This window comes from Eupeodes corollae, chromosome 1 (genome assembly GCF_945859685.1).
Source record: "Eupeodes corollae chromosome 1, idEupCoro1.1, whole genome shotgun sequence".
NCBI lineage: Eukaryota > Metazoa > Arthropoda > Insecta > Diptera > Syrphidae > Eupeodes > Eupeodes corollae.
The window spans coordinates 130,974,825-130,998,278 of NC_079147.1; the positions used below are offsets into that span (position 1 = coordinate 130,974,825).

General features: G+C 31.6%; 1 protein-coding gene across 9 annotated transcripts in view; it reads right to left on the reverse strand.

The window, feature by feature from the left end:
• Positions 1–23,454, reverse strand: part of LOC129954166 (dystrophin, isoforms A/C/F/G/H) — a 114,739-nt gene that overhangs the window by 49,806 nt on the left and 41,479 nt on the right. For 7 of the 9 annotated variants that reach the window (XM_056067889.1, XM_056067891.1, XM_056067894.1 and 4 more), the window contains 8 exons: positions 23,066–23,220; positions 22,903–23,008; positions 5,726–5,794; positions 5,465–5,555; positions 5,285–5,405; positions 5,083–5,216; positions 391–484; positions 253–333 (listed from right to left, as the gene is read on the reverse strand). In XM_056067889.1, the coding sequence (XP_055923864.1) occupies positions 253–333; positions 391–484; positions 5,083–5,216; positions 5,285–5,405; positions 5,465–5,555; positions 5,726–5,794; positions 22,903–23,008; positions 23,066–23,220 (851 nt within the window). The remainder of the gene's footprint in view (positions 1–252; positions 334–390; positions 485–5,082; positions 5,217–5,284; positions 5,406–5,464; positions 5,556–5,725; positions 5,795–22,902; positions 23,009–23,065; positions 23,221–23,454) is intronic. The other 2 variants (XM_056067890.1, XM_056067897.1) reach the window with 1 other exon arrangement.

The following is a 23,454-nucleotide window of genomic DNA, read 5'->3' on the forward strand; positions in this document are numbered from 1 at the left end:
AAAATCAGCAGCACAAGTACTTTATCAAGTACTGTTTTCAAGTACTTTTTTAATTACTACTTTCAAGTACGGGTACCGGTAATGGTACTGGTATTGGAAGCATTTTTATGTCAAAAAAAGAATGCAGAAAAATAAAAAAAAAACAAAAAAATAATCTTTTGAAAAGAATTCAATAAATCATTAAGATAACCACTTATACATATAATGATGATGATACTTTAAAAACAATTGGATTGCATTGCATTAACTTACCCTGAGCATTAAAGGATTTCTATCGATATCGGACTCAGTACTCTCAACCAAGGATTCTGATTCCGAAAGAAATGCTAAGAACTACAAAATTAAATACATTAATATATTGTGTTGTAGCTTACTAAATCTATTTAATACCTGATCCATTGTACGATCAAATGATAGTAAGCTGTGTAAAGCAGCATGGAGTTGTTTTCCGCGATTGATAACGCCGTTATTTAAGTTGACATACCTGAAATATATAGAATAAATGTATTTTATTTTAATATGAACAATATCTTTTCTAATATATTTATCGTTGATAACTTTTCAAATAAGATTAATGTAAAAGGTTTGTCTAAATTTATCAATAATTCAGAAAATAAGTTCTTATAAAAATATCGAAAAATAAATATGTATTTATATGGAAAATAAATGTTTTTTTTTTATTTCATAGGTATGCATAATTTCGCTGGACATACATTTATCTCTGGAAGCAGGCGTACACTGCGTAATTAATATAAAAGCCAATCACTCACAAACAAATAGTTCCGTTGTAGCATATAATAAATTCTCTCACACGCATTTTAACACGTTAAATATAGATTCACCCAAGCTTCTTTTATAATTTACCTTTGAGCCTTATAAATTGTTATAGCGAAACCAACTATTAGGTTACTTGTTGGATTAATATTGATAATCCAAAGTTCGATCTCGAGCTTCGAACGCAAGATGTCAAAAATTCAGCGAAAATTACAGGGTTATTCACTTATTGGTATTTTTTACCATGAATGTTCTATGATTTTAAGACAAATAAATTAACTACACAAGGTAACCATGGAGGAAACAACACTACCGGTAGTTAACAATTAATGCATGTTTCCCAACACCGCACAAATTATAACATGCATGAGCCATTTACTCGCATGTCTTAAGTTTTAAATATGAACTTAAACCTCTTTGATCTTAGCATGAGTAAGAATATTCTTAAAGATATATTAAATACCAGTGTACCACGTACTTAAATATTGTATCAATTTGTTTTAATTTAGCTTTTGTTTTTATTTAATTTTTTTAACGTTTTTATTTTTATAGTGTATTATACTTTTGTACGTTTCTTACTTACTTCTCACGCTGCAGTAAGTTATAAACCAGGATGAGCACATTTTTGTGTTTTTTGGTCGTGTTCCTTGGTCGTAAGATATATGTACATACCTTGTATTAAGTTTTCAAAGATCTGATAGTGTACATAAAACAGTAATTAAAGTACAAACAAATCAGACGCGCTCTAGAATTTCGAGATGACGTTTTTGTTACCACTTCCCAATCGTCAGGTTATTGAAATGCATACTTTTTGGGTTGTAATTAATTCAACCTGTCTTAATGTGACGCACTCGAGAATGTCTGCTAGTTAAATTTTTTGTTCTTATCCTAAACGTTCGCCCTGGGAGTTAATCAGAAGGGTTTTGGCTGATATAAGTTAGAGGGGCTCAACAAGGTGCAAAGAATCTCCCTGTATACTAATCTGCCACTCTTAGGAAAGTCCCCAAATCTCAGCTTTTACCCGCCTACTAAAAAGAACATTTCTCACGCTCGGTTGGCTATCGCTAGGCTATCTTTAATGCTTAGGTGTCGGTAAAATTATTCGTCACATGCGACAGAAAAAATAAAAAAATAAGACATAAGAAAAAAAAAACATTACACTAATTTTTGCTTGGATACACACAAAACCCCGAATAGATTATAAACTATACATTATTTTTTAACATGCCTTCTTTAAATCTTTAGTTTCAGAGATAGCAGTATTTTAAATTCTACGATGATGCATTTAACATTTTTGTGCTATGAACACAAAAGTCGAGCAATCAACAAAAGAATTTTCTTAAAACAGAAATGGTTACAATTTTGCTTTTTTTAAATATAATTTTTGTGATTGCGTATACAAGATATAGAATAACTAAATTTTTCCCCAGTCCTTGCTTTTTGATGTCTTCGTTTTAAGAAAGACTAAATATAATACTACGGAAAGCTTCGCGATACAGTTTGTCCAAGAGTAAATTGTGTTTTCTAAAAGACCCGAACAGAATTACCTTCTTTCTAGACATTTGCTGATTAAAGAACAGAAATGAACGAGGGCGTCTTAAGTGGATATCTCATTTCTAAAACTATACTGATCCGGGCTTAAAAATAGTATTTTTTTTTTTAAATAATTCCTTACACTATTTTTCATTGCTTCTTCAAAAACTTCATACACTGAGACAACAGGACAATAAGTCTATAATTATTTTTATTTTTTTACCTTTCTATTAGAAGAAACAGCATGGGCTATCTTATTTTTGTCATAAAAGAGTTATATTCTTAAGAATTGTCTTCAACATCTAAATTAGAATAATCTAATTAATCAACAATTTGAATAATCGCAAGCTTTAAAAAGATAAAAACAAATTTTGTTTTTCCTAACCTCTTCATTAACGTTTTTACTTAGTTTTATTCAAAAAGAATTTTACAATTTTCAAGAAATTTGTACATCAACATGATGCATTATGACACAGTAAATAGAGTCCTAATTTAAAAAAAGTTTGGTTCAGAAGTAAGATGGTCAAGACCGATATTGATCAAGTTTTGAATGTGAAATAAGATTCCAATCATATAGTGATCTGTGACCTTTGTACAGGTAATATGAGAGATCCTTTTATCTAATGCGGGCATGACCCAAACAAGTTTTTGAACAAGGTCAAGTTGGCTTATTTATAATAGAACTTAATTCATTCAGAGCCGCCATAGTAAAGAATCAGAGATTAAATTTAAACTTGATTTTCAATTTCTTGTTTGATAAATAGTTTTCAAGCAATTGTATCATCAATTATGGTTATTAAGTATAATAACTTTAAAACTTCACTTATACATACAGGATGTCCCGTAAGTAATGGATAACCCTGAAATGCCGCATAGTAGACTTTATAACCATCCTGAAAACTGATAAAAAAGGTATTTGTTATTTTCCTACCCTAACGCACGTCACCCGGATTATCGAGTGTTTATTACAGTCCACAGCTGTTTCTCAGAAGGAAGGCTGCCCGGTAGTGGTGTTGTGGTGCTGGCTAGGGACGACCCCCTCGAGGAGATACCGAAGACTTGACCGAGATCCTACAGTAACAATCCGAGCAATAGCACGAATATAAATATCATCCCTTTCACCTAACACGGGTGCAAACTATCCAGCCGCAAGATTTTGAAACAAGAATGAGTTTTTGTCGACAAATGATAATGAAAATTGAAGAAGATCCGCAGTTTTTTGACAAAATTCTTTGGAGCAATGAATCGACATTTAATAGAGATGGCTACACTAATTTCCACTTCTGGGCACTACAAAACCCAAACATCATGAGGGAAGACAGGTCCCAGTACCGATTCAAAATAAACTATTGGACTGGGATTCTCAATGGGAGAATAATTGGACCCTTTGAGTTGCCGGGGTTTTTAACTGGAAAAGGTTATTTGAAGTTCCTCCAAAATGATCTCCCAACCTTGCTGGAAGAAGTGCCTCAAGAACTAAAGGAATCGCATTGGCTTCAAAATGATGGTTGTCCAGCACACTATACTGTGCTTGTGCGGGCATATTTAAATGCCAGATATCCAGGCAGATAAATAGGACGTCTGGGACCAATTTCATGGCCACCCCGTTCACCAGACCTAAATCCACTTGATTTTTTTTATTGGGGATGCATTAAGGAAAACGTATACAGCAAGCCGATCAGGTCTTTAAAGGAGCTAAGAAATCGTTAGGGGGCAGCTGCATTACAAATTTCTGAGCACAACCTTGCACGTTCACTAAAACGTTCATTTATTCGGAGGTACAGAACCTGCATAAGAGTGGTGGAAAACAGTTTGAGCATTTGCTTTAAATAACAAAAAAATAATATTTTTGTTTTTGTTTTCTAACTAAGTGATCATGTGATTAAAAGCTGGCTCAAAAACTTTTTGTTTAGATAAAATAACAAATAAACTAATAGCAACCAAAAAAATATATGATGGGTTTTTTTTAAAGCCCAATAGAACATGTTCAAAACAAGCTCGAAAATGTAACCGTTTTTTGCACTTTTTGACATTTTTATCAATAATTCATTCGGCTCTAGAAGTTAAAAGCTTGAATTTATCATTAGGACAACATCGTAGAAACAGCCAATAAATCAAAAATCTGCTATGTTCAACGCTTGGTATTATTTTCACGTTTACTGTGCTAATTTTGAAAACTTTTGTTTTTGCTAAATTTACTCTAGTATTGCAGATTTTTACCAATAACTTGCTATTGACTCTAGATATAATAATAGGTAATACCGTTTTGAAATCTGCATTTAACACGCATATTTTTAAAATAGTTGGCCACTCAGGTATTCATGCATTTTTTTTATACAAGCTATGACTTAACTTTTTCAAAAATTATTTGTTTTCACATTTTGCATTAAAATTCAATGTTAAATAATTTTTTTTTTTCTAAGAAGTCCAACAGTTATATTAATTTTCTTCTACTTATGTGTTAGCACAAGTAATGTAAAATATTCCTGCAAAAAAAATGATGTAACTCATTCACTTGTAGTCGTGGTATTCAAAAATGTAAAGTAAGAAAAAAAAATAATGCACTGAACAAAAAAATACATATAACTTTTCTTGTGGTTGGGATAGAACTTTTTTGTATCAGTTTTCAGGACGGTCATAAAGTTATTTTATTTTCATTTCTACATTTCAGGGTTATCCATTACTTACGGGACACCCTGTATATTCAAAGATAATTGTTTTATATTTGTATTAGTTAGTTAAATTTTTCTAAAAGAAATAATTAAGAATCATTACCTGACGTTTACACATTCCGTCATTTTCTTTATTCTTGATGTATCGTCAGATGGATAAACAGCGATGAGTTTTTGTGTTAGCGTATTGAATAGTTCAATTTGTTGTTTATTTTGGTGAACCTCAGCGTGAAAAGACTAAAAGTTGAAAGAAAAGGAAGATAATTATGCTTGTTTTTTAGTTTACTTCCATCATACAAACACACTTTTTGTTCTTTTTGCTGTGCTTCCAATACATCAGCTGTAGTTGCAACAGCACCCATGCGTTCAGCTCTGTTTTCCATACGAGCTAACCATTTCTCAATCTCCAATCTCTTAGCTTCGTATCTGTAGGATAATACAAATTTGATAGATGTTTTTATTGTAAACATTTCTTTAAAAGCTACCTTTGCGAATCACCAATCATATTTTTGAGTTGAGCTGACCTTTGGATAACGGCATGTGATGTATCATCCCAGTGATCTCGCAATCTTGCGACTAAAAAAAGAAACAAAGAACTAATTAAAATGAACAAAGATCATTTATTTGGGTAAAACAATTTTTTTTTTGAGTCAAAATTCTTTGATTTTTAAGTAATAATTGTTAGTTGACACTCCAGGTGATAGGTTAGGTTACGCAGTTAAAATAAAATTCATCGTAATGTTTACCTTTCAAGCAACATCGTAAGTAGTCCAAATCCGCAGAACAATTAGGAGCAAGTAAAAAAAGTTGTTTATCTTTTTTTAAAAGAAAATATAAGAAAATCAAACATGAAATTATTTCTGAATGTATGCATGGACATATGTTTTCTTTATATTCTTTGCTAATTGTTGATGTAACGAATTTTACTTATGTTTATCATTTTCTTAAATGCTGTTTAAATTATTAGGGACCAATCAATCATACATTCTCTATTTTTGAACTTCAATGAAATTTCAAAACTTGTCGCTCGACAAAAATAAGTCCAATTGCAAATAATAGCAATCTAACAGTACTATTTCTCCAGTATATAAGAAACCTGAGTAATAAAAGTAATTCCGTGAATTGAATTTGCGAAACTGGTTCGATATCAAATTAATTAATAAAGAGGACGATAGCTCGAAGTAACTTATAATAATTACAGATTTGCTTTTAAATTATTATTTGCTTACATTTTTGGAATACAACACATTTTGGATAATAAAGTAAAAGAAAACTTGCCAAGTAACCCACACAATCATATGAACAAACGCAAGATAAGAATTCATTCACAGCAGGATAACTTAATTCTCAACTACCCTCTAACAGCCCAAAAAGAACTCAAGTTATGATTCTCTCATGACCCTATCTTTATTTCTAAAAACATGTCCTTTGCATTAGAGTGAACAGTTCTAAAAACAGACAGTCAAAATCGCAAAGTTAAGATGTATATTATATATACTGTGCTGTCTCAAAATATTTCAATTTCAACAATTTTTAAAAGTTATTAAGGAATTAATTTGTTTACCATTTTATTCTATTGTTTTCCTTTACTTATACGTTAACGTCAAAAATATTTGGTGATCTTTAAAAATTAAAAATTGAATTGGTTTGTTTGTACGTTCTCATGTGAGGTTTTAGTTGCATCGATGAAATAATTTAACTTATTTACGGTGCCGTGAAATAAGGTTAAATTTCCAAACGGTGGGTACTAGAGAACAGCACCAAACACAAGGTGTTAATCAATCATTTTAACTTCAATCTTGGGAAACTCGCGACTTTTATAGGAAATCTTTTAAAACATTTTTATAAAAATTGCTCGAGTTGTATAAGGTGTTTTGTTAGTATTTTCTTTTATCAAAACAAATTTCCAATTTTTTATTTTTATAATGAAGAATGATCTTTGCAATAATATGAAGCTGCATAAGTAGGCACGTAAACAAAAAATTAAAACAATACAAGAACAAAAATTTAATATTATACCAGTGAGTCAAATATTGTTTCTTATTAGATTATTAAGATCTTAATAATAAGATTTTTTGATGTCAACATCTACCATGCGTAACCATTTTCTAGCGAAGTTACAATGGAGTTCAAAACATACCTACCTCTTACTTTATCAACATAAGTATACGTATATTGTCAAAACCAACTACTCGTATCTATCTATTTTAAACACTTTTTATATTCTGTTTATAAAGTTGTTATTTACATTTCATTTAATTTGATCTCAACTTACAAAAAGAACGGTTGGTCACATCTTGAATTTAAAAAAGCTTTCAGAATACATTTTTATTTCGGAAAACTCTGCATATAATGATATTTGTCAGTCATTTAACATACATATGTGTACCTGCATAAGTAGGAACGTACGTTAATTGTCGAAAACATAGCGTCTCACATTGTGAGAATTCGCTCATCTAGCAAAATTTAATTACAGAAAAGACTTGCACAAATTGATACAAAAACATATTTAAGCCTTATTATCCTACTAATAATTTCAGAAAGAATTGTTTGAAATAACATACCAATATTCAAAAACGCCTTGAAGTTACAGTTTCAGTAGAGTATAGCCTTCGAAGTAATTCAGATTTTGTTTTCTTACGAACACTTGTTATGTTTGTTACCTTAGATTTTGCTTTTATTTAATAAAAACAGGCTATAGAAAAATAAGAATAATAACAGGTAATAAATTGTTCTTTTATTTGAGGGATGTAGTGTTGAAGAAACATTCATATTAACTTGAATGTTTTTATACTTTGTTTTTTATAATTAAGTTTTCTGAAATTGTTCTGTTTTAGAAATAAGTTTTTAGAATTTTCATTCGATTCAAAGCAGTAAAACAATAAAGAACTTTATAATTTGTTTATAAACACTAAGGACTTATTACTGAGAACTATAAAGATTTTCAATAGGTTATGGGCCCAGACACCGAAACCATTGGAAAATAAGGAACATACGTCAAATTTAAAGAAATAATTCAAGATACAGACAATTTAAAGATCAAGTTGAAGAATAATTCAAGACAATTTTAAAGATCAAGGTGAAGAATAATTCAAGATATGGCTGACTCGAAATTTTCAATCGCAAAACTAAATAATACAAATTATTTTATATGGAAATATAAAATTGAAATGCTACTGATGAGGGAAGGACTATGGGCAACAATTTCTGAAGAAAGACCGGAGAACGAACAAGATGCCTGGAAGACTAATATTTTTATCTTTGGAAGATGATCAATTACATAATGTCCGAAGATGTACAACAGCTAAGGAAGTTTGGACAACATTACAAACTTATCACGAAAAATGCACACTAAGCAATAAAGTGAGCATAATAAGTTATATTTGTAATCTTCATCTGGAAGAAAGTGGGAATGTGGAAAGTCACATTGGTACGATGTTGAATCTGTTCACAAAATTGCAAAATGTAGGAGAATCATCGTTCACCGAAAGTTGGAATGTCGCTATGCTTCTGAGCAGTTTACCTCGCAGTTTTGATTAATTGATAACTGCATTTGAATCAAGACCGGAAGCGGATTTAACGATTAGTTTTGTGGAATCAAAATTAATTGAAGAATACAGGAGGCGTCATTCAATTGAAGAAAAAGAAACCCAAAATGCCTTATTATCCATGAAGAAGAGAACACATTTCAAGAAAAACCATTTTGAGGTAGAGTGCTATTTCTGTCATTTCAAAAGACATCTGAAACGAGATTGTGTGAGGTATATTGAATGGCAGAAAAAGCAGCCAAAATAAAAAGTCAGTATAGTCTCAACAGAACAGGTGAGTGAAGATTTTTGTTTAGTTGTTTCTGACAGTACTTCCGGGAAGTGGTTTGTGGATTCCGGAGCTTCATGTCACCTTTGTAAAGATAGAGATCTGTTTTGCAAATTTGATCCGAATATCAAAAGCAATGTTATACTAGCTAATGGAACACAAATTCAGTATGAAGGACAGGGAGAAATTCGTCTCAAGCTTTTAAATAAATTTCGCAAAGAAACTACTATTTTTTCAACATGTACTCTACGAGGGGCTTTCAATATATTCTCGGTATCGGGGTGAAGCTGTGGTTATATATATAAATTGACTTATTTATCAAGTAATACTATTATTTTAATGCATTCATGTAAAATTTCATATAAATGTGATTATTATTTACCGTTAAATCTCTGTTTAAACAGAATCATAATGGCAACTGAGACGATGATGGTGAAAATTTAGCATCGCGCTGTAATTAAATTTCTCAACAAGAAAGGAAAAAGTCAAAAAACTATTCATGAAGAAATGGTGGCAGTTTACCAGGGTTTCGCAACTTCCGAATAAAGGTAAAAATGATGGCAGAGATCACCAAGCTTTCGACTGGTACCATTCACACCATCCTTCATGACCATCTTAAACTTTCAAAGGTCAGTGCAAGGTGGGTGCCACGAATGCTCACAGCGCCTCAGAAAAAAGTGAGAATCGCATGCTGTAGAGAGCTTTTGGAGATGTGTAGTGAGAACGCGGACGGTGTTATGCATCGGATTGTTACTGGGGACGAAACATGGGTTCACCACTATGACCCTGAAAGCAAACAAGAGTCCATGCAGTGGCATAAAAAAGGAACAGACCCCCCGAAGAAGTTCAAAGTCACTCCGTCTGCCGGGAAGCTCATGGCCACAGTTTTTTGGGACTCAAAGGGAATCTTACTCATTGAGTACAAAAAAAAAAAGGTGAAACCATCAACGCCAAATCCTACGCTTCCACTTTGCATAATTTGCGGGAGGAAATTAAAAAGAAAAGACGGGGTAAACTCGCAGCGGGTGTGTTGCTTCTTCATGACAGCGCTCCTGTTCACACGGCGCGAGTTTCCAAGGCTGCTGTGCGAGATTGTGGTTTTGAAGAAATTCAACATCCACCTTATGGTCCAGACCTTGCCCCTAGTGATTACTTCCTGTTTCCGGATTTGAAAAAATGTCTTCGTAGAAAAAGATTTTCGGATGATGAAGAACTCAAGTCGGCAATAAATGGGTATTTTGCAGGGAAAGAGGAAACTTATTTTTTTGAGGGTTTAAAAAAGCTTGTCTCAAGATGTAACAAATGCATTGATGTTAGGGGAGATTATATTGAAAAATAAAAACAATTTAAATTGAATTCGCATTTTCCTTCATATCGATACCGAGAATATATTGAACGCCCCTCGTATGTTCCATCAGTTAAAATGAACTTAATCTCAGTAAAGAATTTAACGGCTAAAGGATGTAAAGTTAATTTTAAAGATTACACTTGCTATTTTTATAAGAATGGACAGTCAGTTGCCGTTGCAAAAATTCAAGAAAATCTATATTCCTTGTCACAGCATGAAAATATTTTTATAACGAAAGTAGAATGTGCAGGAAAATGTATACATTATTGGCACAAACTACTCATCGATCAAGTGACGTAATTTTAGAAATGAAATCGAAGAGACTTGCTACAGGTATGAATATTGAAAGTTGCGAAAACCAAAGTTCTTGTTGCATTTTTCCAATTGGAAAATCGACTCGTGCTCCATTTCCAAAGAAGATTGATTTCAAGGGGGTTACTTGACATAATTCATACGGATGTTTGTGGTCCTCTGGATGTGCCAACTACGTCCGGTAACAGATATATGTTAAATTTCATTGATGACTTCAGTCGTTATTGTCATTTATATCTACTTAAACGTAAATATGAAGTACTTGAAAAGTTAAAAGAATACATTGCAATGATTAAGAACACAATGAATAAGAAACCAAAGATTATAAGATCAGATAGAGGAGGGGAGTACACCGGAAGCAACATGGTTGACTATCTTAAACAAGAAGGTATTATTATACAATATACGACAGCTTACTCACCGGAACAAAATGGAGTAGCTGAGCGGAAGAATCGTTCACTTGTTGAGATGTCAAAATGTATGCTTCTGATGGAAAACTTCAGAAAATTCTATGGGGTAAAGCCATATCTACAGCAAACTACATACAGAACAGGCTTATTACTAGATCTACAGGAAAAACACCGTATGAAAGATGGTTTGAGAAAATATAAGATTTGACACATTTTAGAATTTTTGGACAGGAAGCTTTCGTTCATATTCCAAAGACTAAGCGAAAAAAGTTTGACGATAAATCAGTAGAGATGATTTTTGTGGTTTATGACTCGAATTCAAAAGCCTATCGTATGCTTCAAAAGAATATTTGCATACATATATCAAGAGACGTTACTTTCATCAAACAAGGATTATAGAAAACAGATCAGATACAGCAGAGAATTATACAGACAAGGAATCTAAAGAAAAATCAAGAGAATTTTTGAGAAATATCAAGAAAAATATACATTTATTGAATTCTCACAGCCAAAAATAAAACAACAAGATACTGACGATTTTAATTCATCTTTTCACAGCCTTATAAAATGTTTATGATGAAGAAATAAACCAGCAACGACAAGAACTGGAAACTAACCAGCTAGTAAAAGAACCAGAAACAGACCAGCCAGGACAAGAGCTCAGAAGAACTGAAAGGATAACAAAAGGCATACCACCGGTAAGGTACATCAATCAAATTCAAGATGCAGATCCAGTCACATATGAAGAAGCTATTTGTGGACCAGATCGAGAATCCTGGTTGAAAGCAATGGAAACTGAAATGAAATCACTTTAAGATAACAATACCTGGAGCTTGGTAAATATGCCAATGAATCGAAAATCTGTAGGTTGTAAGTGGGTTTTTAAGCGCAAAGAAGAAACGAATGGTATAAGATTTAAGGCACGTTTAGTAGCGCAAGCATTCACTCAACGTTATGGTATCGATTAGGAAGAGGTATTTGCACCAGTTGTTTCTCATACAACTTTAAGAACATTATTTGCAATAGCAGGACAACGGAAACTTTTGATTCATCATATTGATTGCAAGACAGCATTTCCTTATAGTGATTTGAAGGAGGTAGTATACATGAAACAACCAAAAGGTTTCAAGGTTTCAAATCAAGATAAAAAAGTTTGTTTGCTCAATAAAGCGATATATGGATTAACACAATCAGCTCGTTCGCACTTGTCGAAATGGGTTTTACACAAAGTCAAGCAGACCCGTGCTTTTATATTCAAGAAAAGAGAATGCATTTGTTCTCATTTATGTTGATGATGTTCTTATAGCAGCAAATGATGAAGAATATATAATTAAATTTAAAAAAGATCTTAAGAAACATTTTGGTATAAGAGATTTAGGATCAATTCAAAATTATTTAGGACTGGAAGTTGAAAGAGAAGGAAGAGGTGTAATTTCAATTTCACAGTCGAGTTACATTGATAAAATTGTAGTAGAAACCGGACTTTCAGAAGCAAAATTATCAACTATACCAATTGAACCATCCTATGGAAAATCAAACAAAACACAGAAGAGACTTAAAAACAATAAAGAATATCAAAAATTGATTGGCAGCTTATTATATATTGCACTTAATACAAGACCTGACATATCCGCAGCAATTTGCATTCTAAGTCAAAAGACATGTGAACCAACAGAAGAAGATTGGATTGAATTAAAAAGAGTAGTTCGTTATTTAAAAGGTACATCAAAATTTCAACTGCCATACAGTGAAGTCAACAATCAACAACTTGTCGGTTTCTCAGACGCAAATTGGGGACAAGATAGAAACAATCGAAAGTCGAATAGTGGATATCTGTTCAAAGTTTTCGGTGGACTTGTGTCTTGGCGTTGTAAAAATCAGATTTGTGTAGCTTTGTCATCTACCGAAGCTGAATTCATTGCACTTGCTGAAGCCGCAAAAGAAGCTTTATGGTTAAAACAGTTACTATCGGAATTTTAAGAGTCATTAAATCAACCAATTCTCATTTACGAAGACAATCAAAGTTGTATTAAGATTGTCGAAGGTTATAAATTCAACAACAGATCTAAGCACATTGACATTAAATTTCATTTTATAAAAGACTACGTTGAAAAGAAAATTATCAAGTGTGAATATTGTCCAACAGATAATATGCTTGCAGATTTATTAACGAAACCTTTGTCCACAAACAAATTTACAACATTTCGAATGAACATTGGACTTGTCAACAATATAGAATGAGAAGGGGTGTTGAAGAAACATTCTATATTAACTTGAATGTTTTTATACTTTGTTTTTTTTTTTTTTTTTTATAATTAAGTTTTCTAAAATTGTTCTGTTTTAGAAATACGTTTTTAGAATTTTCATTTGATTCAAAGTAAAACAATTAAGAACTTTATAAATTGTTTATAAAGACTACGGACTTATTACTGAGAACCATAAAGATTTTTAATAAGTAGTCCTACTCAACATCTGATCGTACCAAAATATTAACATAATTCAAAACTTCAAAAATAAAATTTCAAAATTTAGCCTAGTTATGACTATTTTTTATTTTTAATACTCACAACTATTAACAAAAAAGTTGTGAGTGAAACTTATTTTAAAAGTTTAAAAAGTCCAAAAACATGCAATTTTAGAGGTCTATAAATGAAAAACATAATGTGATATGCAAACATTTGTAGTTCTATTCGTTTCAGTACAAATCTCACGAAAATACATATAATAAAAAACTTATATCATGATTTGAAATTGGCCTTCCAGACTTGTTCTTGCAGAACTCTGCGCATTAATTGTGGCAAATTATAAACATAATTGTAATATGATTTAAATGATAATAAATCTCTCTCCCTATGTTCTCGACATTTAACAAACATGTGGTAATAAATATTGTGATTAAGTTAATCACTTTAATGGTTATCGATTGTTACCCAATTTATTTGGGAAAATTTTGGATCAACAAAATGTGTAATGTTGAATTTGCTATTTTATTTTATTATTTTATATGAAGTATATAAATAACTAATAACAATTTACCCGGCATTCCTGGAGCTCCCTGTGGCATTTGGGTTTCGTCATGTGATGATCTTCGTCTTAAACGGAGTTCTTCTCTAGACAAACCATTTGGGGGATTGCTCGCAGCAGCTGCTTGTCTTGATTGTGCTTGGTGCTGTAAAAGAGCGGCTGCTGCAGGTGATACTGGGGTGTTTCCTGTATGAGGAACTATTTGATTACCACCCACACCACCTCCCATAAGTTGTTGTCGAATATGTTCTCGAAATTCATTGCTTAAAGGCATTGGACCTTGTGATACATTATTTACAGCGTTTGGCAGTACGATTTGGTATTGTTGCTGTTGTTGATTGCGAAAGCGACTGTATTGAAGCTCAAGTGGTAAATTACGATCTAAAGATCTCATGTGATGCTCAATATTTCCTCGAGGATTTTGATCCATTTGTCCAGGAACCACATGAGAATTCTGACGTAGTTTGACTTCTTCATTACATCCTGATGTGGCTATATGACCACTCCCTCCAATTTTATTCTCGTTTAATTTAAGCTGTTCTAAGTTTCTTTCATAACCACGAATTTGATTTAGATTACATATTGGGCGGTTTGTCGAACCACTTCCAAAAGCCTTGAAATCAATGGGAAAATTAGAATGAGGATTAACAGGTTCCAAAGACCGAAGGTTCATTTGCTCTTGCATGGCACGTTCCATATTGCGAAGACCACTCTCGATTCCTCGAAGAGCGTCTTCTGAGCCATATTCCTCGGTGGGTGATTGTCGTTTCATTTTCGGCATAGATACTGGTCCCTTAATTTTGGCTTCCGTAGTAGCTTGAGTTCTATCATCCGATTGTGCAAAACTACTGTTATTCGAAAGTGAGGAAGTCGGGTCCATTGGATAATCAAAAGGATTTGTGCTCTTTTCCATTGGAATTATTGTAGTCGTCGATGTACCAGTTACTTTTGAATTAGACAATGGAGAATTCTTAGCGCTTGTGATTGGTTTTTGTGGCGGTGGTGGTGGTGCACGATTTGATAGCGATGTAGGTAGTTCTGGCGGTAATTGTTTGAGACTTTTTCGCTTCGGAGGGATTTCCGGTGGTAGCCGATCGACATCACAGGAGCGAGCTGGTATTGCAGGAACTTTTCTCGTCTCCTCCGAGAAGTCTTGCTTTTTAAGCAACTGTTGAGCTCTGAAAGCGGCTTGAGCTGCAAGCTCGGAAGTTAGTTTTGAAATTTCAGGAGCCATTTCATGCGCTTCAGGGCTGTTCGAGTTACTTTGCAACATTATTTTTTATATGGTTACTTGATTGATATTTTTTTGCTTATTATATTAATTTAAATTTGTGTAATTTAAAATTGTGCACTTTTATTTTAATGTAAAAGAAAAATAACCGTCGATATGTATATTTTTGTTAAATATTTCTCAAGGATAATACAGCTTATTATATTTATAGATTTAAGGCTAGTTACTAGAAAAGAAAATTAAATTTCTTTAGGTTTTTCTCCGCAGCTTTATGTGTTTTTTTCTTCTTTTCACCTTATTTACCGGAAAGTGTTGCTAGTTTGGGCATGCGATAGTATATTTATGGCGAAGAGGTTGGCAGCTTAAGAATTTTTTTAGGTTTAGGTTGAAAAAAATCCCGAAAAATTCTCAAAATAATGTTATCATGAAATAGTAGGTCGGCGTTTAAAATGTACAAAAGAGGACACTTTTTAATTTTGTACGTTCACTGCAACTCTTTAGTTTTAATTCAAAGGGTTGGGCAGAAAAAAGTGTTTATGTTGTTTTTGCACGAATTTAAGTTATGGACACATTTTCTTTAAACACATGATAAATCCTTTATTAATAAAGTGAGAGATAAAATTGATATACTTGGTTAAAATTTAAAATAAGTTAAATTCACAGTTTTGGTAAACTAGACCTTACCTTGTCATGTAATATAAGTTTTCATTGAAAATTCACTGTAATGTTTTAATATTTAATATTCACAGCCGAATATTCGAATGATTATTACAGAAAAAAGAATTTCATTTTTCGCTGCAGCTCACTTGCACACACAAACGTTTCACCAGAAAGCGGAAATTCTATTCTGGCAGGGGAGACTTTTCCATAGCTAAAGGACTTTAAAATTCGAGCTTTCGAAACACATTTCTCTTGAACAAGAATCAAGAAGAAATTATTTTCTATGCCACCCCTGTATTTTGGCGCATGACAAATAACAGTGTTAAAATTTTGCGATTGATAGGAGTTTACCAAACAAAAGCAGAAACATCAACTTGCATTTCCATCAGGAGCTTTAATACACACTTGAAGATAAGATTTAGGGTAAGAATGTGAGAGAATGTACAGGTATACTTATGTTCTGCTGAATCCTTCGGTCTTTGCCTTCATTTTTTCATTCATACAGTTTTTATGAATTTATCGTATTTTAGAAAGAGAAAAATTACTATACTATTCATTATAAATTAAGGGTGGCAAAAGCAATGGTATTTGAGAGCACATAACCATTTTGTATTGAATTTGGGGAAAGAAAGCCGAAAAACTGTTTTAAGTTTAGTATAAATTGTAACTTACAAATTGTTTTAAGTTTTGTATGAATTGTAACTTTAAAAAATAAGTTAGTTACTACTAACTAATCGATATAAATATTATAAATTTTCAAAAAAGTCTGCCAACATTGTAAGCGTTTGAATATCTTAAAAACAGTTAAACATAAAATAGGATACTATTGAAGAGATAAAAATATTTAAAAACAAAACAATAAACTTCCACCCTGAAATTAAAAAAAAAATGTAAATAAATATCATGTATACACTGTTACAAATGTTGGGATATTTTTTAATTCAGGATCTGATTTACAGCTGCATGCAAGGAAGTAACAATTTAATTTCAATACTTATTTCAAAAATATAAAAAATATTTTTAATTATATTGTATTAAATGTTATAACTGTGTTCTAATTTGCGAATCTGTTACAAAGAAATAACTAAAATGTAATAAAAAGGATTGAAATACACTATGAAGTTTTACATAAATAATATTGAGTTCAACTATGTTTGATTTAATTTGTATAAAATTGGAATTGAATATTACTATAATCGGAACAATGTTTGAAGTTTGTCTTTATTAAAATCAAATTATTATTAATTTATTATTATTAATTAATTATAAATTAATTATTATTAGGGCCTCGTGACATTCGGAACAAACACACAATTTTAGAAATCTTAACTTATTTAAAACAACTGTCAGTTTTTTTTAAATAACTTTCAACAATTGATGTACGCTACCAATTTCGTTTAATACATAAGGATCGTTTCAAAGATTTACAAAAGAACCAAAAGCTGTTTAACAATGCAATGAGTTCATAGTAAGGTGATTTTTTGACAAACATTACCTGTATCACCATGGTCAACGCTAGTCTATGAAATGAACGCAATCGGTGGAAGTTATAAGCTGCAAGAAACGTTGTGCATTCAAAATAAGTCACCTGGTGAATTGACTACATATAAATCTATTTATTCAAACAATAACGAAAATAATGTTGTGAACTATTCAGGGGAATTTAACTCGCTGTTTTTTTTTACGTTTTATGACGTACATATATTTTAAAGACCTGACATGAAGCCAAGTTTCGATGTCAGGCCTGCAAAATTCTTTGGAGAAGCATTTTCCGTGTTTGTTAAAATATTAAGGTAATCTCTCATACATAACATTAATAGAAAAAAAAATCAAAAACGCCATTATATTGAAACTACAATTTTTAATGCCAATTCATTTTTTTGCATTTCGAAAAGATTGAAGAAAAGATTTGGTAAATATTAAGAAGAACAATTGCTTACATAGATGTCAAAAGTATAATATTTATGTATAATAATAAATACCGACAAATTAGTAGATTTAAACGATTTTAAGAAATCTTTTAATAGTGTTATAATCTCACCTCTATAAGCGTTGAAAATTTTGCTAGTGGAGTGCTTACCAAAAGTCCACCCACAATTACACCAAAATTAAGAACAGATTTTTTCTCAGCTGTGGTCGAAGGTGAGGGAATCAAAAATTAAAATTTTTTCTGACGTTGAGGTCAAAATGATAACCACATGATTACAAAAGTATGTTTAAAAGATGTTTTACTTTTAGCCTTCTGCTTGCAAGACGCATTTTAATAAGGTTTCAAAGCAGTTTTGAATTTAAAAACATTATAACTTTTTTTCTTGTGATATGTAACTAAAAGAACGATACATACAACAATTTAGAAAAAATCTCCTGATTACAAAAATCTGTGTCCAAGACGTTATACTTTCAGACTTCTGTTTTCCAGACGCATTTTAATCTAGTTCAAATGTATTTTTCAAATTATTAAAATGTGCGTCAAGGAAACACAATGTTGGGTGATACAATTGAACATTTGTCAAAAACAAGATTGTTAAAAATTAGCAAAATTCAGACCAGAACTAATTTGAACCCAAAGAAATGTTCAATTTTAAAGAAGATATATAAAAAATACTAGAAATATTTTTGTTTTTATTTTGTAAAAGAAGCTGAATTAAATAAGAACTGAGGGAAAGGGGTTCGTTCCTAGATTATAGTCTAACATTGTGTATATCTTCACGTGCAATAGATAACTACCAAATATTACAGCTTATGTCTATTTCCATATAATTCAACAAATTAATCCAGTAAGCTTACAAAAACAAAACCACGTTTTTATTTAGTGTAACAATTATTTATAAATAAGAATTCAAGAATTGTTTTTTTCCAAAGCAAAGTTAAAAACCAAAATGAGAAGTAAGATTTGAATTTTTCATATTTACCTCTTTTTGAAAACTTTGCAAGATACTTTTTAAGTTTTATTTTGAAAGAAGTAGTACTTCAGTTGATACTTAGTGGCCACAATATTTTGTAGGACTTTAAACAAATTGAACATTTGAAAAAAGTTGAGTTGTCAGCTCATTGGAAAAGCACACAAGTAATAAAATTATCAAATATTAGCTTAGTTGAGTTGTCAGCTCATTGGAAAAGCACACAAGTAATAAAATTATCAAATATTAGCTTAAATAAATTTAAACGAAATTCTGTCAAATTATCAGAGTTCATCTTCATTTTTAAATATAAGTTTCAAGTTTTTTTCTTTTGCGAGGAATTGACAAGTCCTCCAAGAGTAATTTTTGTCATGAAAAGTGCTTTTTGAAATTAGCCATTTGGATTCGGCATACAAACTAAAGTTCCCCTCTATCCCTGACATTATTCGCACTCCGGTGTGATTGAGATCTGTAGGTCACTAGGGCCGGATTCTGTTCGATTTTGTATGCCACCAGCTTTATTTATTTTTTATTAATTATTGCTTATTAATGCTTCTCTTGTGATACATGCAGTGAATATGCCGACTTCTTTTCTGGTTTTTTTAACTGATCTAGGTTTGACCATAATATTTTAAGTGTTAATTATTTTTAGAGAGAATGTTACAAACAAGTCTTTTGTTTGGCTGAGGGTTAGAAGTTTCAGACAAAAGATCAATTATAAAAATAAGGAAGACTATCGAAGACGAAACGGAGCCTTGGGGCACACCATCGCTTATTTTGTGAATATCAGATTTGAACCCGTCCAATACTACTTAAATTGAACGGTCCGAAAGGTAATTTTTAACCCAACAAAGAAGAGATTCATCGATACCAAAAGCACGCATTTTCGATAAGAGAGCTTGATGCCAAAGAGCACCCGTGGACCTATTGAAACGAAAGCCATACTGCCGGTCATTAAGAAGCTTCGGTTCTTAAAGATATTTTTTAAGCTGAAAATTTATAAGCGTTGCCATGACCTTGGAAAGAAGGGACGTAAGTGCAATTGGACGGTATTTAGAGGGGGAATAGGATTCGCCTTTTTTAGGGACATATTAATATTAATTTTAAAATTCAACAAAAACAGGTACAGGTACAAGGGTTTTTGAGGCTATCTAAATGTATGTAGTAGCTTTCTTTCAATAAAATCCCTGATGGTTTTTCAAATCTATAATCCATTTCTTCAAAAATCAGTTGTAATATCATATGACATGCGAAAAATCTTTATAATCTGTTAGAGCTTCCCTGTCTTACAAAAATTTGAAAGATTAATTAAAACAGCTATGTATACCAACGGTTTTGAACAGAAAAAACCAAAACGGTTTGAAAGTGAATGTTGTTCTTGTTACAAATCTGTTGTCTGAATAACTATAATATATACAATTTTTGAAATATATTACAACAAATAAAATAAATGTCGAAATGAGGTATTTCTTTTTTTTTGAGTTTAGCAAATAGTTTCAAATTAAAGTTAGGATTCGTAATCGGCACTAAAAAAAACTCCAAAACGTATTTTTCAAAACTATGAAAATATTAAATTCAAGGATTGCTTAATACTTCATATAGAGCCAAGCAAAAACTTAAAATCATAACTAATGAGCATTTCCAGAAAGTAAGGAAATTGTATCTAAATAAATAAATTGGGTGGCGTAACAGTTCGTTGAGAACCAGAACCTAGTGACTTCAACTCTCAACCATTCCTGTGTGCGAGTACTGTTGTCAGGAATGGAGGGACCCTACAGTTTTAGCCCGAATCAGAATGGTTAATTTGAGAAAGTACTTTTTCAGGACAAGAATTACTCTTGGAGAATTTGTCAATTTCTCGCAAGAGGCAGTACCCGTGAAAAAGACTTTAGATGGCAGAGGCAAGGATCGAACCCAAGACCTCTTGCATGACAGTCCATCGCACTAACCATCATGCCACGGGTAGTAGGAAATTGTATCTAGAAGAGAAAAATTCATCATCATCATCATACAATTTATTGTTAACAGATATTTCGAGTTTTAACTTAGCCGTAAAAAGCCCGGTTTTTGTTCTTTTTAGCAATTAGAAAAAATTAAAGACGAGATTCGAATTTCAGACATCGTAATCCCTCAAATATGTAAGTATTTTTTTGTTTGTGGGGCAGAAAAAAAAGTAATTTGGTCGACCAGTGTAATTTTAAATACATTAAAATCACTTTAAAAATTGTATATGTAATTTTTCTGTTAAATTTCATCTTAAAAAAAAAAAAATAAAATTTAAAATTTAAAATTTATAATTATTTACAAATTTATTTTACAAGACAATATGGCTTAATGTATACAAGAATTAATTAACGAAAGAATTAGAATACATACAAATGAAATAAATAAATGCTAACAAATTGTATTTTTCCTTTTTGTCGAATGTCGGCATTTATTGAAGGTGCGTTTTGTTTGTAGTTGTATTGATAAGTCTATCAAACAATAAACGATAGACCAAAAAGTTGACTGCTGCTAATTTGTGCTGTATGAGAATATATAAGTACCACTTGGGATGCAATATTTCTTCTCTAGAAATAACTAAACCTTTAAAAACATCCTATAGTTTGTCTATTTCCACACATTTAAGCTTAAACGCATGAATTTTTTTTATGTTTGACAATTTTGTTTGTTTTTTTAAGCACCTTGTAATTAGAAAATGGTCTTTAAAAATCATAAAAGTATAAAATTTTTGTCATCTAATTAGAAAACAACTATGCTCGCACTGAACCCATTATTTTGTTTCTCATTCCTCTCATTAATGATAGCATTTTTGCATTTCTCTAAAAAAAATCGATCTTGCAATTCCTTGAACTACAAGACCACAAACCTTTCTTCCACAATCGAACGTGTCAACATTTTGAACAGAATATTTTTCATCGAACGGACAAATTTTGTTATGCAATTTGTGTGGAGTAAAAGTAAACCAAGAAACAAATATTTCATTGAACAACACATACAAACCGGAAAGCATCAAAGCGATGGTTTTGAAGAAAATGCCATAATTTTAAAATTAAACTATTTCTGATACTAAAAAAACTAATTTTATAGTGATTTAAAAAAAAATTTCTTCGAATATCTTCATTAAAAGTTCATCGTAAGAGCCGGACACGGTGTTACAAATGTAACTTTCGGGTATTTACGAGGAAGTGGTCTAGGATACATCCTAACGTAAGAAGTTCTAAAAAAATGGATTCAATTAACATTGATCAGCTTTTCGATGAAGTGGCGAGCGGGAGAACTTCAAAGACAGAAAGTTCTTTTATTTGTATGATGCTAAACTTAAAATAAAAAAAAGGGGTAATTAACTGAAGACTTTGGATCCAAAAATTAAACATTTGACTTGCGTTGCTCATGGTGTGCATAGGGTATGTCAAAACATACGAAGTAACTACGTGAAAATTGGTGCCTTCCCTTCAAACATGATGAAAATGTTCCTCCATTCCGCTTTGCTATTTTTAAGGAGAAAGCACCTGAGTTTTTTTTTAAATCATAATAAAATCGGAGTAAAATTTGCACCTGCATACAAATTTCCATTCCACACGTGTACACCGGGTTACTTGGCTACCTATTATGCAAATTAGTTTGTTAGGATACAAAATGTAAATACGTTAACTAAGAACTCCTTTTTTTTAAAGTATACCAATTTAAGTATTTAAGTATTGAACAAATTTTCTACTGTTTTCAACTAAAATCAGGAACTGAAAATACTTGGAACAAATACATTTTGTAATTATTGGCGACGTCAACTCCAGACTTCCCAAAATAATTAAATGGAGTCTACTCATTTCTAATGAAGTAGGGAGGTCCTTCAGCTGAGTTAAGACGCTTTTTAGAAACAATCAAAGAAGGATCCTGTTATCTGAAAGCCTTCAAGAGCTATTGGTAGTTCAATACTTTTACAGTTAAAATAAAACTTAAGACTTTTTGCGTGATAATCATAGTATCATTAAACAAAATCTGCAAAATTCAAATTCGTTTTATCTAGAAGAAGTAGAAAAGAAAGATCAAATTAGGTCCATCCTGCCCACTGTTTTAGAATAGGTAATTTGTTTGGCGAAATTTATGTTCTTATTGGCGTTGCTCAAGTGAAGTTTAAAAGACTAGTTTTTAACAGGGAAGATTGTCTGAATATGTGATCCTCATCACATACTATTTTACTGTTTATGTTTTGTATCTTTACCTTTTTCCTGTAATTGCTGGCGCTTTAGTTCACCTTTAAGAATGTCTGCTGTATGTACCAACTCGTTCAACTGCGGCTTTTTCATATCAAGTTCTCGTAAGACTTTCTAAAATTAAAGATATCGTATTACTCAATACAAGAACATCAAAGTAATTTATGTTACATTTTCTTTCTCGATAGCTGCTCGAATTGCATCAATGTCATCCACATTTACACTTTGCATTTTTACGATATTCTGTTCTAATATGAGCCAATCAGATATTTGAAGAATAGACTGATCAAATCCTCCTGCTAAACCGAGCGTGTAATTAAGATTATCTGAAATTAAAAAAATATGTAAAACACAAGTAATAAATCATATCTTGGTTAAACAATATTTATTTTAAGTGGTTAGGCAATGTAAGTACCACAAGTACATTAGGTTCCGAATATTGGCAGAAAAATGAGAAATTTATAAAAAAAAAAGGTTTAGCGGTCCGTACTACCCCATTGCTGAGAGTTAAGGACAAATCGTAATCAAAAATTTTGTAAGGCATTTCATTCTGAAGGAAC